The sequence below is a fragment of the Palaemon carinicauda genome, chromosome 3 (assembly GCF_036898095.1).
Source record: "Palaemon carinicauda isolate YSFRI2023 chromosome 3, ASM3689809v2, whole genome shotgun sequence".
NCBI lineage: Eukaryota > Metazoa > Arthropoda > Malacostraca > Decapoda > Palaemonidae > Palaemon > Palaemon carinicauda.
The window spans coordinates 102,821,301-102,841,133 of record NC_090727.1 but is presented as its reverse complement, the minus strand read 5'-3'; the positions used below and the strand labels follow the sequence as shown (position 1 = coordinate 102,841,133).

The 19,833-nt window shown below is 32.6% G+C and overlaps 1 protein-coding gene across 1 annotated transcript in view; it reads right to left on the bottom strand.

Moving 5' to 3' along the window:
* LOC137633137 (piggyBac transposable element-derived protein 4-like) overlaps window positions 1-19,833 on the bottom strand; it is a 64,555-nt gene that overhangs the window by 33,545 nt on the left and 11,177 nt on the right. Inside the window, exons 2-3 of the mRNA XM_068365300.1 lie at window positions 10,757-10,808; window positions 4,907-5,048 (exon numbers count right to left, since the gene is read on the bottom strand). Coding sequence (XP_068221401.1) covers window positions 4,907-5,048; window positions 10,757-10,808 — 194 coding nt within the window. The remainder of the gene's footprint in view (window positions 1-4,906; window positions 5,049-10,756; window positions 10,809-19,833) is intronic.

Here is a 19,833-nt window from a genome sequence, read left to right as displayed (position 1 = left end):
CTAATCACAGGAATGACTAGTTGTATGCCACTAAAAACGTAATGAGAGGCCGTATCATAAACAGTCAAACTGATAACTAATTTTGTTAATATTACAGTAAAGTTCAACCCTTTCGTAAATATTGAAATTTACTCGTTATAAAAGTTATAAAAACATATCACAACATTTAGCAAAAAAAAAAAAAAAAAAAAAAAAAAAAAAAAAAAAAAAAAAAAAAAAAAAAAAAAAGGTATTTAAACCTATCTACGCCATAAATCACTGATTTATTCATATCGAGTCATACAATGTCAAGAATAATAACGATTCAAATAATTCAAAATATACATTCATGTAATCGGAACAAACAGAACATTCCTATGTGTAAAATTACTGGACAATTAAGATTAGTCAAAATCTAAACAATAACAATATTTATGTGATTAACAAACTCCTCCAAGTTCCACAGAAACTTTAATGATTCCCATTCCAACCCTCACATAAATTCACTGATATACTGTATAACTTCAAAGCCTCTCTTACTATCCAGTCAAGTATAATTCGACCAAGAATTACACCAATGGGACCACCCTCAAAGTGCTGTGTACATGTTAAGAAATTTCAAATTCCCTAATCTGGTTAGATATTGTTGGCTGCATTTCCATGGTATTTAACTTCAATATAAACAACTGGTTTCCTAAACCGATGAAGAAGAACAGATTCCTGTTTTTAGGATGATATATACATCATAAAATTAACAAATTTGATATATCAATAGATTTGTAATCTGAAGAACAGAGGCAATAGAATACGACTATAGAAATAGAGCGTCAAAACGAAAACCGAAATAAAAATAGAAACCTCAGCTCTCATCCTACGATGTCTTTTGACAAGGAAGTCAGAACAAAGGACAGATTTTTAGACCCACTCACTTTATATAAACTCCAATACAACAAAGTAGCAAAACTTATATTAGGTAATTGCGAGCTTTAGGCTAAAAGTAACCCCACGGACCTTACAAACGTGTCATACTCATCTACAGGCCGTCCTGTGGTCGCCTGATCCCTACATCAATTACAAAAACACTCTTATGATCGTTAGTAATAACCCTCATCAATATCTATTCAATTATAGAATGATTTACAAGTATGGAATGCGTTCACATAAAAATAATGCATATTAAGTGTGAAATCCACAAGCAACCACATGTCTTCTGTGAATGAAAAATCACAGGCTCTCTCAGGCTTCTGTAGGCCTACCTACAACTTTTGGACTCTCAAGTGTTTTCCTTTAGGTCCCCTCATTGTTACAACCGCTTCAACTTTCAACTTAGGTGATCCAACTTTGCTTATTGTTAATTCAAGTTGACAGAAACTGCTTGAAGGACAGATCCACTCCGGCAGATTATCCGATTTTCCATCGCAGCTGCCAAGGTCATACAAGCAAAACAAACTTATCTAATTGACAAGGTAATCCAGTTTTATTTATATTTTTTTATTGATAACAATTTAGTTTACAGTTTCATGACTAAGCCGTGATAGCATGCTTCTAAATGAATTACGATATATATATATATATATATATATATATATATATATATATATATATATATATATATATATATATATATATATACATTTAGAAGCATCCTATCACGGCTTAGTCATGAAACTGTAAACTAAATTGTTATCGATAAAAAAAAAGTATAAATAAAACTGGATTACCTTGTCAGTGGTTTTAATAAACCTTCTTACACAATTCAAATTGCATTTCCCCTTCATTTCCTCCACAAAACAGCTAAATATCTCCTGTATTTTCATTACCATTATACTAGATCTCAGAAACAGTCGATACTTAATAAATGGATCTGGTATCAATCTAACCATATATAGAATCAAAATACCTTTAAAATTCAATTAAAAAATTTGGGCAATATAATAATACAGAAAACATTTCTTTCATGTTCATTCTAACCTTCTTTCGAAAATAAAAATATATATATATATACAAAAATTTACTCAAATAAATAGTGTTTGAAGTAGAAAAGACTTTTCAAGATTGGAAAGAAAGCAAAATAACTTCAAATTAAACAATGAATAAATACATAAACGCACAACCGTGTGTGTGTGTGTGTGTGTGTGTGTGTGTGTGTGTGTGTAAGTAACCTTAGGCTGCATTACATTTCCTACATTTACAATTTTATCATATACTATGATTGATCTCTTAAACAACTGTGACTGATACGCTAAAACCAAATCTACTGAAATATCTTTGTGGGATATACAATAAGTAATTAAATTAGATTCTGGCTGATCCATCCATTTTTAATGTATTTTATGGTCAATACTTCGTCTTGTTAAGAAAGGATCATAAACTTAAAACTTGCCAAGAGTTATATAAAATTGATAAAACAAAACAGTGAAAGACTTCATCAATCTCATTTTTTATTTAAAATCAATTCCTTCAACCTACACACCCTCCCTTTTTAAGAAAATTAGTTCTATATATCCTAACTTGAAAAGCAATTCATTATCTTTTAATGAAGAAAATAATTCCCAAGTAATCTTATTATGCCACTTCCGTTCACATGTGATTACTCTAAACATCTGTTGTCACATTGATCACATTCACATTTTTTTTCACTAGTTTCGGATGCTCTCTCTCTCTCTCTCTCTCTCTCTCTCTCTCTCTCTCTCTCTCTCTCTCTCTCTCTCTCTTTTCTTTTGGTAACAAAAGGGTCACCCAACCCGGTCCGAGAGAGAGAGAGAGAGAGAGAGAGAGAGAGAGAGAGAGAGAGAGACTTTTGTGTCATTCCGTTCCCCAGTTCGTCCAACGTTAAAGTTTCTTCTTAATGGATTCTAGACACGTAGTACAAGGTGTTCCTTTGGGCTTTTGTACTCGTCTACTATTTCATCTCCTCGCCAAATGGGATTTTTCTCGCCCTTAATCTATATCAAAGAAGTCAAAGGAATCCTCTTTATTTCTTTGAAAAAAGCAATAGATAAACTTCTGTGTAACATCTAATTTTTTGAGGATATCAAACTTTCAAAATGCCATTTGAACTAAAGCCCCAAAAGCAATGGAACTGACATTTAAAAAGAATTATGCTTAATATCGTTGTGATACAATGAGAAACATTTGAAATTAATCATATCAAATCTGTTTAAACAATAAAAACTCAGCCACATTGATGGCATTAGCAGCATCGTAAATGATCGCTCTCATTCATTTATAGCAACAATTTTTCCCTTCATTCACCTTTGATCCTATTGGACCTCATTTGCATAAAGTAAAGCCTTAGCAATAGGTGGATCATTGTCATTAATCTTGTTGCTGTTATCTAAAATAAATGGGATGCAACTGGAAATGAATTGGGTAACAATCGAATTCCTCGGAGTGAATAGGTCCACATTAATATTTTGAATTATTTAATAAAGATGGAAAAATGACAATGTAAGCTAGTTAAACCTCAAAGATCTATGGAAAGAATAATGATAGGAATAACTCAGAGACATAAAATGAGCAACATGGATAGGAGAGCTAACTGAAGTAGAAGATATTCTAACAACTTGTAAGAAAAAGAATAGGACATATCATGAAAATGACAGACAATTGACTGACATTAAGGATAACAAAACGGATTTGGCTGGGGTACCAACCACCCGTTGAGATACTATCGGTAGCGAGTTATTGGATCCTTTGACTGGCAAGAAAGTACTGCATTGGATCCTTCTCTCTGGTTACGGATCATTTTTTTGGCCTACTTATACACCGAACAGTCTGGCCTATTCTTTCCACATTCTCCTCTGTCCTCATACACTTGACAACATTTGGATACCGAACAATTCTTCTTTACTCAAGAGGTTAACTACTGTACTATAATTGCTGAGTGGCTACTTTCCTCTTTAGTTATGGAGAAAGACACTCTAAAATCAAACCATTGTTCTCTAATCTTGGATAGCGCCATAGCCTCTATAACATGGTTTTCCACTGTTTTGGGGTAGATTTCTCTTTCTTGAGGGTACACTCGGGTACACTTTTCTATCTTATTTCTCTTCCTCTTGTTTTTTTAAGTTTTTATAGTCTATAACTGGAAGATCTAATTTAAAGCCGTTATGTTCTTAATACATTTTATGTTGTTTATTATTTCTCTTCTTGTTTACTTCCTTATTTCCTTTCCTCACTGAGCTATTTTCCCTGTTGGAGCCCTTGGGTTAATGGCATCCTGCTTTTCCTACTAGGGTTGTAGCTCAGCAAGTAATAATAATAATAATAATAATAATAATAATAATAATAATAATAATAATAATAATAATAGTTGTGATCGTAAAAGAAGCTGATGAAGGAAGAATAGACGATGGATCGACGAACTAAGGAAGTTTGAGGGGGGTGTACTAGCACAGAAAGACTATAAACAGACGCAAGTGGAAGGACATGACTGAAGCTTTTATTCTGCAGTGGACTAGTAATGGCTGATAATATATATATATATATATATATATATATATATATATATATATATATATATATATATATATATATATACATATAGTTACAGTGAAAATTATTCAAATCCTCCATTATAATTCAAATAAGTCTGATTTGAAACTTGAATAATCTTAGTAGTTTCAATTTATATTGGAAATCTGAATAATATTAGTGAAATATATTTGAGGAAGCAAACAAAGAAACATCCAGTTTTGCAATAAGATGACTTTAGAGAATGAAACTTTCACAAAGTTCCAAAACCTTTAAAAACGTATTCATAAATTTCACAATAATAAATAATAATGCTTTGATGGACTGAATTATGAAACTTGAAAACTTTGGAAACCTTTCTAGTTCACCTTTAAGGGACCTATCCATAATAATGATAATAAGAATAAAAACAAGAATTAATATAGCCCTGGACGCCTTGAGACCAGTTTACAATGAGACTCCCGAAAGGTAACAACACAACCTCTTCCGCATGATGCTGAACAGGCGACTGCCTTGAGAGTGATACTTTGTTTACTTCATGGGCTGTTTTCCTGATGTTATCACACCCGAAAAACGCCTTCTGCCCAGCAGACCTACGGGATTGGTTTGTCGTATATATTCTTCATGTATTCGAAGTATCACACAGCGTAATCAGTGTTAATTATCAAGTCCATTAACTAGAAGGGAGGGATTTCTGGCAATGTTTTTTACAAATGAAAATACCTTTTTGGCCATAATATAAGTAAACAAACGACATATTCTCAGGGAGTCAATTTTTGTAAGAAAACTATGATAAATGAAAAGAAATCAATGTTATTCATCGGAATTTATTTATAATAAATGTGTCTTTCTTGTTTTGTATACTCCAGTAACTTTTAAAATCCAATTAAAAGTCAACTTCATCATTTAATGTTACAAAATAAGAAAGGATTTAAAATGGACATTGAAAAGATAGTTAGACATCGGCCTGATTAATCAAACCTGCGCACACATTTATTTTTTACCAAATATAAATGTATGTCTTTATACACAAACACTATACGTTTCGAACGCACAAAAATATATATATGATTATGTATAAATAAATAAATAAATGATTATACATATACATATATATATATATATATATATATATATATATATATATATGTATATATATATATATATATATATATATATATATATATATATATATATATATATATCACAAGCACACGTGATTTCAATCAATGTAAATATCACCCACGAATGGCATTTAATACCGAATTCTATCTTGGGAATATACATCCACTTGGAATTCATTTTATGGTAACAGCTTCTGGCCGGTTGGAGATTCGATCCCCCACCTGTTCGGCTGGAAACCATGCCCACAGTGACCATACCGTCTGAGCCATCAAGAGGGATAAAAAGTTTATGACAAGTCCTCGTACATATTCCTGTCGAATTCGGGATTCTGTTCATACACTTGAAATAAACCCATCTCCACCATGATAGCTGAATCGTAAGTTTGCAACACGTGGTTATTATAAATGAATATATATCACAAGCACACGTGATTTCAATCAATGTAAATATATATATATATATATATATATATATATATATATATATATATATATATATATATATATATATATCTATATATATATATATATATATATATATATATATATATATATATACATATATATATATACATATATATATATATATATATATATATATATATATATATATATATATATTAATGAAAAAACTCTCTCTCGTTCCTAAAATTTCTAGATCTAAAGAGCTGGACCTTGTAATTATAAACCTTCTATGAATCAGCCATAATCTATTTCCAGATAAGTCACGGACCTTCCATGACACATGACCTAAGGTCGCACAATCAATTTCTTCCGCCATCTTCAATATCCCACCCAAGCGTAAATCATTATTCAGGACGACGCTGAAAGAAAAATATTTACGATTTCATATCTTTGGATTCTTTGAAATGTTATCATATAAAGCCATATTAAAAAAATATATAGAGAGAGAATTATGAATTCATATTCGTCGTATTTACGTATATATTTTTTTTAGAAATTTTTACTTTGGCACAAAAAATAAAACACTTCAAAGAAACTAAAATTCAGTACATCCGCAGGTTCCATAAACATACACATTCACTCTGATTTTAATGTGAGTGATAGATGAGCGACACATTCTAGACTTAAAATCAATCTTAATTTATTTAATGATCTTAACAATAGTATTTAGCGTAAACCATAACATATGCTTATATAGCATAAATCCAAATACCCAGTACCTTATCTTGCATATAAACCCTAAATAACTTTCATTGCATAAACATCCTGAAACTGAAAGGTATGGAGGACTTGGTAAGTTTTAAAGGTTTCACCAAATTGTTATTCTATATATTTTTAGCTGTCAACAGACTTTCTCTTTGGAATGCCCAAAATGCAGCCCCTACATATATAAACTTGAAGATGAGAGAGAGAGAGAGGGAGAGAGAGAGAGAGAGAGAGAGAGAGAGAGAGAGAGAGAGAGAGAGAGAGAGAGAGAGAGAGAGAGAGAGAGAGCAGCCATGTATAGCGTTTTATTATTATCATCATCATTACTTGCGAAGCTACAGCCCTAGTTGGAAAAGCAGGATGCTATAAACCCAGGGGCCCCAACATGGAAAATAGCCCAGTGAGGAAAGGAAACAAGTAATAAAATTAAAATGAATATAATATAAACTATAAAAACAACAAAACAAGAAGAGAAATAAGATAGAATAGTGTGCATCGATTGTACCCTCAATCAAGAGAAAGCCTTATCGCCTCTATATCATGTACAAAAGTTATCTGGCCGTCGGATCATTGTCTTTTTCAGAATACTTAATGGAGGATTCCGCTGCTTTCGATCACTTTCCCTAACAACTCTTAAAACAAGCACATCTGAAATAAAGCTGGATTAAACTTGCAAGGGGTGGGGGTCGCGGTTAAAGGTTGGATACTTATTAAGTAGCCTACAACGGTTTACTTATTTTCATTTCATATTCTATTTAGTCCTTCCTATGTATGTATTATTTGCATATATTTTATAGCATTCTATGTATTAATGGATAAAGTAAATACTGCAGTATAGATATTGGCATTATACGTAGCATCTTTTAATACACTTCTTATCACGTTTTTGTCTATTTTTCTATAGAATTTTAACTCTGCTCAGCCACAATAGGCTTTTACATTTTTATCAAACGTATATCATACATTATATTTGTCAGTAGGTTACCGATATACATACAGTGTAAAGAGAAAAGTATCAACAGACACACACACACACACACACATATATATATATATATATATATATATATATATATATATATATATATATATATATATATATATATATATATAGACAGATAGATAGATAGATAGATAGATAGATAGATTATTGCCTACCTCTTTGTAAATTTGTATTGGAATGTTGACAGATAGACAGTCGTTAACAACAACGCTGAAGATTATGAAGATAAGAAAACTGACCATAATCTTCATCTCAGCTGGGAACCTACCGATTATCCATATAATCCTTTTGATGGGGGAAAACGGGGAAAAGAATATTTTTACCGACGTATCACTGATATTATCGTACAATGAATATTCCTTTTCTCGTACAGTATTGTACTATACATCTGGAAGGTTTTTTTTTCTTAATATAATGTAAAAGCTTTTGGTAAGAAAATATTAAGGTGCTGACATGGTTGTATTTCGTTTTCCGCCATTGGTAATGATTTAATCAACGAAAAACCATATATGCTCGTACCGCAGTAAGGGCAAAATCGTCTGAGCCACCATACAGCACCTACATTCAGATCTGGAAGCCCCGGGCAAAAAATGAAAAAGACAAATAGCCATATCTATATTTTCAGTTATGAAATATGTTTTACCTAATAATAGATAAAATCAGATATTTTCAAGATATCTTTTGAAAGCTAAACACATATTTCAATGGACTCCTCAACGCTATATTGGTACCGACGATAGCCAATCCCTGGAATATGTCCATCTCGTACACACACTTGGTGTTAGTGCACACTCAGTCTTTCAATCTTCAGCTGATAACTCTCAAGGAAAAAGGTCAAGAAGTCATGGGTATCAAAAGGTGAATCACTCGGCTAAGAGAAAAAATATAGTCAAAAATAAAATAAATAACCATAATAATATATAAAATTTTCTCACGATAATAGCCTAATTCCAAACTACACTTCCATATGTATATATCAAATATAAGGCACACACTAATAACGTGATACAATTGTTTCTTTTTTAGTTTATCATTGTTAATACAAAATCGTTCATCATCAACTCTGCTGCTTGAGGTTATGGTCTCTTTCTTCAAAAGGTACAATACAATGGTTGGGTTTTGGCATTTATGAGCTTAATCGGGTTTTGGGGATAAGCCAACTAGGCTCCTCCCCCAGAGGACAAGATGTCCACAGCAATTTGAGTATGACACGAACTATTCTGAAAAAGACCCTGGGTCCGACGGCCAGGTAACTTTTGCACGGGTAGAGTTTTCACTAGCGACGTGGAATTTAGCACCACGTGTTGCATTTTTCCATTATACCACCGTAAAATGTGAAGTTTTTCATCTTAGTTGAAGACGCAAAGAACATTTGCAACATTAAGCAATATCGGTACAATAGTAAACCCAACCATTCTTCCAATTACTTATGCTTCTTGCTGCCAATAATAACAATATTTTAGTTCTTTCAACTTTCTATTACTTACAATCTTCTATTACTTTTTAACTCACGTGAAATTAGTTTGCATTATGAACAGTATAGTAAGAATTTCCGGACTTGTTATATTATTGTCAAAATAAAAGCATCAAAATTCCTACAAAAAATCCAATACAGAAAAAACAGATTTTTTTTTTCTGGATAATTGTTTTCCAAAGAATCTGCGTATGCAACAACCGCTTTGTGAACAGCAACCTTCTTACAAAATCTGCGACGTGAATATTTTACTGAAAATACAGCGCATGAAAGATTATCAAGGAAAATATTTAAATATTTAGCCATACGCCAGTAAATATTAAACACCAATACTTTCATTCAAATTCTGTGAACATTCTCAGTTATAGGAATGTTGTCAGAGTAACTATGTCACAATGCTATCAGGTATCAAGAGGAATTTAATATGCTACCACATAACATAGTTTTAATAATAATTCCATTTTTGGTCTGTAGCTCAAAAATTAATTGCGAAACGAGTATATTCAGTATATATATATATATATATATATATATATATATATATATATATATATATATGCGTGTATCTTTTTCTAAGTTGGGATACCTTATCGTGAGCAAAGGGTTTGTGTATTGCCATGATTGACAAAGATGTATCAGTAAAGGCCACTCGTACTAGGTTGGTTTGCTGTGAGCGATCAGGCGAGGATCTCCCACCATCACCAAATCGCAATGGCCAACATAGTGATGAAAACTGGCCAAACCCCAGATATGAAGTGACATGTCTGAGGCCTTTGTCCAGCATTGGACTAGAAACACCTGCATTTGTTATTGCTTGTATGTATATGTGTGTATATATATATATATATATATATATATATATATATATATATATATATATATATATATATATATATAGTATATGGTTAAAGAAGAGACGAATACTGCAACTATAGTTCCCATTGATTTCTGCTGCTTCCTCTACGCATAATAGATAAAAAAAAAAAAAAAAAGGATCCCTACTATTCTATTTCTGGTCCCAATTCAAATCTACATCCAAGATGTTCCCAGTTTAATTATTTTCTTCCTTTTCCATCCAACAACAAAATCTTCCTTTCTCCTATTAGCTGTTCTCATTGGGCGAATATACTGAATTAATGGACCTTGGGAAATTATCCCTCAAGAAGAACATCATAAAATCAGTTTCACAACAAAAACATTTATTTTCCTCAAAGTAATTACCGTTAAAGGGAGGCATAGACCTACTGCAGTTCCTTAATTCAACTTCTAAGGAAAGCCCCTGGGTCAAAGGCCTCTTGTTCTATCTACTCGAATATGGAATTTCACTACTCTAACTTTACCATTTCTATATATGCTGGTCTCAATTAAATGCCTGCCTTATTCATGTATATATATATATATATATATATATATATATATATATATATATATATGTATATGCATATATATATATATATATATATATATATATATATATATATATATATATTAAAAGGAAACTCACAGAGGAGTTGTTCTTGACTATCTTACCACAACGTAAGAATCAGTATCGTCGGATGACAAAGGACACACGACACCTTACCTGCAATAAAAGAGAGGATTGATTAGTTAATATAAATTATAAACGCATTATGCTGAATAAGTCAAAGCTTGCGAAACGCGTAAAAAAAATCTGAAAAAGCATATCCGCCATGATATTAATGATGATGAGAAATTAACCGGATACTGAGAGAGAGAGAGAGAGAGAGAGAGAGAGAGAGAGAGAGGGAGAGAGAGAGAGAGAGAGAGAGAGAGAGAGAGAGAGAGAGAGATTCCATATGCCCAATATAAAGAGAGGAAGGAAAGCTTCAAAAAAGCGATAGAAATGTTGAAGTGAATTATGAGAATGTCACTGCTTGAAAGATTTGAAAAAGATTTCGTTCATGGACGCTATAATAAAACAGCATCATAGAAAAACACGAAATGTCTCTATTATTACCACACTATTAAAACAATTTTCTAAATATTGAATTTTGTGTACTCAATAACACTGAGAGGTTCTCAATCTTTATAAGCCAGAATAAGAGAGGAAGGAATTGCACACTTAACATTTCTAGTCAATAAGAAACGCATTCCTTATTTCTCTCGTTCCACACACATCATCGGTCAACTAATACCCTTCCTTAACCTCATAATATCGGACATACGTTCATTTTCATTCAAATCATTCCTTTCTAATCCTCTTAGATGTCTACATCACTGAGTCTAAAAGTTAGACAGAAAGTTAGACCTTAGTTACGATAAACGAGGCTGTGTGTTGGAGAATGCTTGACAAAGGATTTCTTTTCGTTTATGAACTTTATACTTCTAAAATTAACATTATACCAACCCTCCCGAAGACCTGAACACACACACACACAGATATATATATATATATATATATATATATATATATATATATATATATATATATATATATATATATATATATATTTATATATATATATATATATATATATATATATATATATATATATATACTCCCATTCTGAGTGGAGATACACTAATTAACAAGGTGAAAGGGTTTTTGCATCGCCATGATCAGCAAAGCTGTAGCCTAACTAGTCAGGGATACCCCATATTAAATTGGTTGACTGTGAGCGATCTGACTAAATTCTCCCACCATCACTAATCTGCAATGGGCAGCGAGGTGATGAAATGGCCAAACCCCAGACATGAATGAATACATGTGTGGGGCCTTTGTCCACACACACACGCATATATATATATATATATATATATATATATATATATATATATAATATTTTATATATATATATATATATATATATATATATATATATATATATATGCATGCACACATTATATATACTAGTACCTAAAAGTACAATAATCCAATTGATACATAAATATTGCTTTACCAACTGGAGTGACTGGGCCAAATTTCCCCCTCAAAAGTCTGAATCACCAAATCCCTTCGTTCCTCTCCATAGAAAAGTTTTGAGTCACATTACTCTGAAAGTTGAAAGCCCTAGAGGGATTTTATTTAAGTATTTTGATGGAATTTTTTTAGATTTCAAAACCCATAGAAAGGAAAAAGATAGACCGCCACTACTAGAATGGTAACAAATAACATTTCAGTTTCAATTTGTAAGTTTACAGATCCTTAAAATAACCAAATTTACATTTACCTTTACGGAAACCTTAAATCGAATCAACATTTCTCAAAAGGGATTTTCAACGTCTATTTATTTTCTAAATAAAGGTTCATAAAAATGTGAACAGGAAACCCCGGATAGAGATGGACCTTATACAGATGGGTAAAGGCTGTAGACAAAAAGAAAAAAATATATATTCATATAGATTATATATTTAAAACTAAATTATATCTACATATAGACAAGTACAAAAAGACTTTTGGAAATCTTATCAAAATAACACTTAACATAATTATGGCACTGACTTCTAATTCACAGGTGTAACAAAAGTTTCATATATTTATTGAGTAACTTCAACAGACCTTGTCAATTGACTGTAACTGAAATCATTTGTTCGAAAACAACTGTTTCGATGTATAATTGTTCGAAATCTCAATCGATCAAAATGCTAAATATTCGAATAATCAGTTTTAGCGAAACAATTATTTAAAATACAAATGTTCGGAAACCTTAAAAAAAAAAAAACTATTTGTTCGAGAACAATTTTTCTTTTGTATAATTATTCAGTCACAATTGATAGATATACACAATATTCGAATAAGTAGTTTTTGAAAAACAATTACTCGAAATACAATTTTTCCAAAACCTTTCCTTTGAAAACCATTTGTTCGAACACACAATTGATCGAAATGCAATATATCGAATAGGCAGCTTTCAAAAAACAATTGAACTCAAAATTGATCGAAATACAAAATATTCGAAAAAGAAGTTTTGGAAAACCAATTGCTTAAACAAATAATCGTTTACCAATGAATCCTTCACAAAACATCTAGAACAGCTAGAAAGACGGCCAGGAATTCCATTCGGGATCATCAACTCCGTCAGTCATTTGTACTGATGGAAGGAATCCAGTAAGGCCAAAGCCTTGGCAAACTCCTCTGGACCATTGTCAGAAAATGTGCTCACACTTTACACATCAATTAATGTGATGAGGATAATTAGCTCTCTCTCTCTCTCTCTCTCTCTCTCTCTCTCTCTCTCTCTCTCTCTCTCTCTCTCTCTCTCTCTCTTAATAGGCTGAAATTCCTATAAGCAATTTTCCAACATTTTGTGGAATAAAAATCCGAGCAGTATTCAGCCCAAAAACCAAAACCTTCTTAACATATAAAGATTTGGATTGACAGATGTAATCAACTTTTAAAAAGTAATCGATACGAGTTTAAATTTCTACAAAATCTAATCCGGAAGAAACTAAAAAAAAAAAACTTCTAATAAAACTTATGAAAACTTCTCAAGCAATTTTTTTTTCTTATTATGTTCACGATCTGAATAAAGACCCCAGCAACCCGTTGAGATACTACTGCTAGAGTTATTGAGTCCTTTGACTGGTCAGATAGTACTACTTTGGATACCTCTCTGGTTAAGGTTAATTTTTCCTTTGCCTGTACATAAAACGAATAGTCTGGCCTATTCCTTACACATTCTCCTTTTTTCTCTTACACCTGACAATGAAATAAGAAAAAAAAAATAATCTTCATTCAGGGTTTACTACAGAACTTTAATTGATCAGTGGATACTTTTCTTCTGGTAAGGGTAGAAGAGACTCTTAGCTATGGTCGGAGCTCTTCTAGGGGAAGGGTACCCCAAAATCAAACCACCCATGTTCTTTAGTCTTGGGTAGTGCCATAACCTCTGTATCATGGTCTTCCATTGCCTTGGGTTAGAGTTCTCTTGGTCGGCTGTACACTCTGGCAAGCAATTCTATCTATTTTCTTTTTTCATTTCCTTTCATCGCTGTGCTATTTTCACTGTTGAAGGCCTTTGGCTTATATCATCTTGCTTTTCCAACTAGAGTTGCAGTTTAGTTAATAATAATAATAATAATAATAATAATAATAATAATAATAATAATAATAATAATAATAATAATAATAATTTAGGCTACGAAATAATTGACATCAAACCAAATATTTAAAATAAAAACAAACAACATCGAGGGCGCATCAGGCTACTTTCATAAGCACAGTTAAATACAATTTATCATCCTTAAAGTAAAATCGAACTATCATCTAAAACTTTCACATATCAAAATCCCTCTCACCAGCTTTGGCTGTTATCAAAACACAGCTGTCAAGCCTCGCCACAGAGAGTGACAGTAATTGTAATACTTGGGAAGAAAAACTGAAAGTTGAAACGCAACCGCTTCTATAACTACATCCTTGGACATACACTATTATTATTATTATTATTATTATTATTATTATTATTATTATTATTATTATTATTATTATTATTATTATTATTAGCTAAGCTACAACCCTAGTTGGAAAAGCACGATGCTATAAGCCCAAGGGTTCCAACGGGGGAAAATAGCCCAGTGAGGTAAGAATAAATAAACTAAATGAAAACTAATGAACATTCAACATACTTTCAGAACAGTATCATTAAAATCTATCTTTCGTATAATTCTATAAATTATAAAAAAGACTTATGTCAGTCTGATCAACATTAAAAACATTCTCTGCAGGTTAGAACTCCTGAAGTTCCACAAGCAGAGCTTTAATGCCACAGACTTCCCAATCTTTTGTACTGAACTAACGACCGCCTCCAGATATGGAATACGTGGGCTGGAAAAATGTAGAATGGTGAGATTTCACCCCTGGAAGACGCTTACTTCAATATTTAAAAAATAATGTTGGCTTGTTGTCAACCAACATTCTGACCCTTAGAGAGAGAGAGAGAGAGAGAGAGAGAGAGAGAGAGAGAGAGAGAGAGAGAGAGAGAGAGAGAGAGAGAGAGAGCCAAAACTCCATTAGAAAAAAAGAGGGCCAAATTTAATTTCATGTGCATACCAAGTTTCTTTATAAATATCACCAAGGGATTTTTAAATTGTTTTGCGTAGGCTAAAAGTCATATTCAGCTGGGCTCTAATTTTCTTTTACAAAAAAGTAATCTCTAATTCGCATAAAAATCTTCTCAAACAGACAAGCATTGTTCAAAAGTTTTGTCCCTGAATTTAATAAGACTACTATCAGTTCATAAAAGTCCCCATGGCACTAATTGTTATAATAAGAAAAAATAATAATTCGTCAATTGACAGGAGCAAAAAATTCCATTTAAAAAAAAGTTCCAGCGACAGGGCCCTCCGATTAATGAATTTTCTCAAATAATTCATCTCGAGCGCATTTACATTCAACGCCTCACCAGCATCTTCATATAATTACTATTCTAAAAAGGAACGAAATTCACGAGTTTCTATCAGAATAAGATGACTGTGTCCTACGAAATTCTTCGAGAGACGTAACGTTTTCTATACTACATTAAAGTGCTCCATAGCACCTTAGGTAATGCCCTGTTTAATCCACAAATTCACTTTTCTTTTTTCATTGAAAATCAAGTAAAACCATCTTGTCTCTCTCTCTTCACAATAAAATATGATCATCCTTCCCCTCTGTTATATAAACAAACATAACACTGCACTTCTCACCATCAGTTCGGATTACGTGCCCCGGGAGGTTGTCTTTCAATTCCCTTTTCTCTGACAATAATAGGCCCTTGGTCATGTCTACTCTTCGTAACTCGGGATTGCGCTGCTCTTTTCAAGATTTCCCTCACCAGCTTTCTACCTGATCTTCATTTGGTTTTATTCAACATGTAACCTAATATTTAATCTCGCTTGCTCTATATCTGGAATGTTACTAACTTTGGCATAAATTATCCTAACATTTCCTTCGCAGGAATTACATTTCATACTTTAATTTGATTCTTGCCACAACGAAGTTGTCTTTTTACTACGGTAAATGGTTAGATATTAATCTTGCAATATTAAAAAATATTATTCCATCAACTAATATATCAAGAATATATTAGGAATATATTAATATAAATATAAAGTAATTAGAATCTATATAATAAACACCATATGGAAATTCTAAAATGAAATGAATAATACACGATAAAAAAGTAATTAACGGAAGGAGAGAATCCTCCGTTGTATTTTATATCAAGGGACCTTGAACTCACCCCGGTGCAAAGGCCATCTTTTGTCATTCCGATATTAACTCTGAACTAACTCGAATAATCACTTAAATATACAAATGGTGGATTTAAGAACATTATTCATTGAAAAACAGAGCTATTTCCAAGAGGATCCGATATTTAAAGAATTTTTCCATGACAACAAATATTGCTTCTTATAGTTACACACACACACACACACACACACACACACACACACACACACACACACATATATATATATATATATATATATATATATATATATATATATATATATATATATAGTAAATGTAACGAGGAACTATATTTTTCCAAGCATTTACTAATAAAATTAATCTTAATATACCAAACTGTTTACCAAATTGTAACTTCAGACTAAGAGTTGTATCTAATGAACAACAAGTGTCTTATTTTGTTTTCAATAAAAATGAGTTTTTAAGTAAACTATCAATTAGAGTAACTTTCCTTATCACTAATATGTTGCAGTTTGATATCTTCAGGTCAAGATAATTTTCCCTTTTTCTAAAACTCTTCCTTTTACCAAACAATTAGTGACAGATATCTTCAGCTGGTAAATATAAGTTTACTTTCACTTACAATAAAACGTGTATTATATTTTTATTACTTTTCATGACCTTCCAAATTATCTGAAAGTTAAAGCACACACTCTCTCTCTCTCTCTCTCTCTCTCTCTCTCTCTCTCTCTCTCTCTCTCTCTCTCTCTCTCTCTCTCCCCTTGCCTAGTAAGCAATCAGCAACTGGTGCTTCATTCGCCAACCAGACATAGATGGACGCATGTTCTTGTTCCAATTAATTCAATATGATTATGTATTATTTCAGCATGCTTCTGCTGACCGAAGTACCAAATCACGTACCTCTCGTTAGTCAACCGGGGAGGGTCGAAACTAAGGTGTAGAAAGAACAGGTTATATTGTCACATAATGACCTTACAAAAACGAAGAATCGTATTATCTGCAAAGGCTAAAGGAATTGGTCATAAGGTGAAGAAAGTGTACTTTGCATGATAAATTAGGGATACCGTGAACTCAAATTACAATACATATAAACTGACTGAAGGATGGATCTGGCAGGGACTATTTTTCTCCTTCCACATCCCCACACAACTTATTATAGAAGTCGCAATTGTGTAACCTGTGCTAACAAATACCTAAATCACGATACGAATTCAAAACATTTTAGATGTTAATTACCTCCAAGGTGCTAATAAACGACTCAGGACATTTAATATGTTGATTACCTACAAGGTTCTAATAAAGGACTCTAAATGCTAAAAAGTAATGTTATCTTTCCATGGCAATCGACTATATGCAAAGACATGTAAAACAAGAGCAGTAAGAGATTTCTGACCTCCACCAAAGATTACTGGCGTCGCCCATGGCCTAAGATCTATCTGTTGTGGAAATTTCATCCAAATAGGTCAATTTGTTTTGACCCTATCTTTGAAATGGCAAACAATGAAAATCCTTTTCTAGAATGCGGATCATTTCCAAAATTTAATGAGGTCCTCCGTGGCCTAAGATTTCCATATGGTGAAAATTTCATCAAAGTCTGTCCACCGACAGACAGACAGACAGACAAATAAATAATCTGACTCGATTTCATAACCTCTTTGGCGAAATAAAATAAATAAAAGTTTTTTTTTCTAAAGTATCCTAAAAAAGTTTATGTAAAATGATTCTCCTGCACAGATACATTAAATGTAACCTCTCTCTCTCTCTCTCTCCTCTCTCATCTCTCTCTCTCTCTCTCTCTCTCTCTCACATATCAGAAATTCATAAGCTTATGGATATGGAATCCTTCATCAGAATGAGAGAATGTATGAATATAGCATATCGGTATCCACTAAGATATTATTTCCCGCAACGTTGAAATATCACATATTCAGCCGACTGGAAACGTCATTGCCTGGTGATCTGGCAGACTGGGGTTCGAGTTGCGCTCAAGCTCGATAGTTTATTGTAGTGTTCTGCAACCTCACCGTCATTGGGAGTTAAGGATGGGAGTTTGGGGCAGCTGCTGAGTCATCAGTAGCCACTGCCTGGCCCTCCTTGGTCCTAGCTTGGATGGAGAGGGGGCTTGGGCACTGATCTTTATATATATATATATATATATATATATATACATATATATATATATATATAAATATATATATAGATATATATATATATATTTATGCATATATATATATATATATATATAGTCAGTCTCTAGGACATTGTCCTACCAGCTAGGCCATTGTCACTGATCCTCATCACTGTCATTCATGAGTAACCTTTAAACCCATTAAAACTTCCAACTCCATGATTAAGCGAATCCAAGATCTACTCATATAGTAGAATGAAAGAATTAAAACAATTGTTCAGTATAGATTGATCACCAAAAATCTTGAAAGACTTTCTCAATAAGCCAATTTTTTGTGCAATGGAAGAAGACATAGAAGACACACACACACACACACACATATATATATATATATATATACTGTATATATATATATATATATATATATGTATATATATACATACATACATATATATATATATATGTTTATATATATATAAATATATATATATATATATACAGCACATAATATACATCTATATATATAAACATATATACATACTATACATATATATATATATATATATACATATATACGTACATATACATACACACACACATATATATATATATATATATGTGTGTGTGTGTGTGTATATACATATATACACATATATATATACATATATATACACACATATATACATATATATATATATATATACTATTTATGTATATATATATATATATATATATGTGTGTGTGTGTGTGTATATGTATATATAAATATATATTTATATATACATACACACACACACACACACACACACATATTATATATATATATATATAATTTGAAAACTTGAAGAAAATAGCAGACAACTTAAGAGCTCAGAAATCAGTGGTCTTCATAATAAAACAAAGGAAAAATAGAATTTGTGTCTTCACCTCCATAAGCATCAACATCTGAGAAGAGTGTTGAAGACTATTTGAAGACTTTTTGAAGACTATTTCGGATATTGGAGACTGGAGACAAAGAATGTATTTTTTAAAAATAAGCTAGATACAGCAACTCTATATTGTTGGCTCGGTGGGGCTGCCCACTTCCCGCCAGCCCGGGAGGGCCTCCCACTCTCCTGCCAGCCCCAGGCGTGCCTCCCCCCCCCCCCCCCCCCCCTCCAGCCAGCCCGGGCGGGCCTCCCCCCATCCCGCCCGCCCAGGGCGGGCCTCACCCTCCCCTGTCAGCCCGGGCAGGTCTCACCCCCTCCCGCAAGCCCGGGCGGGCCTCCCCCCCCTCCCACCAGCCTGGGCGGACCTTCCCCCCCCTCCCGTCAGCCCGGGTGAGCC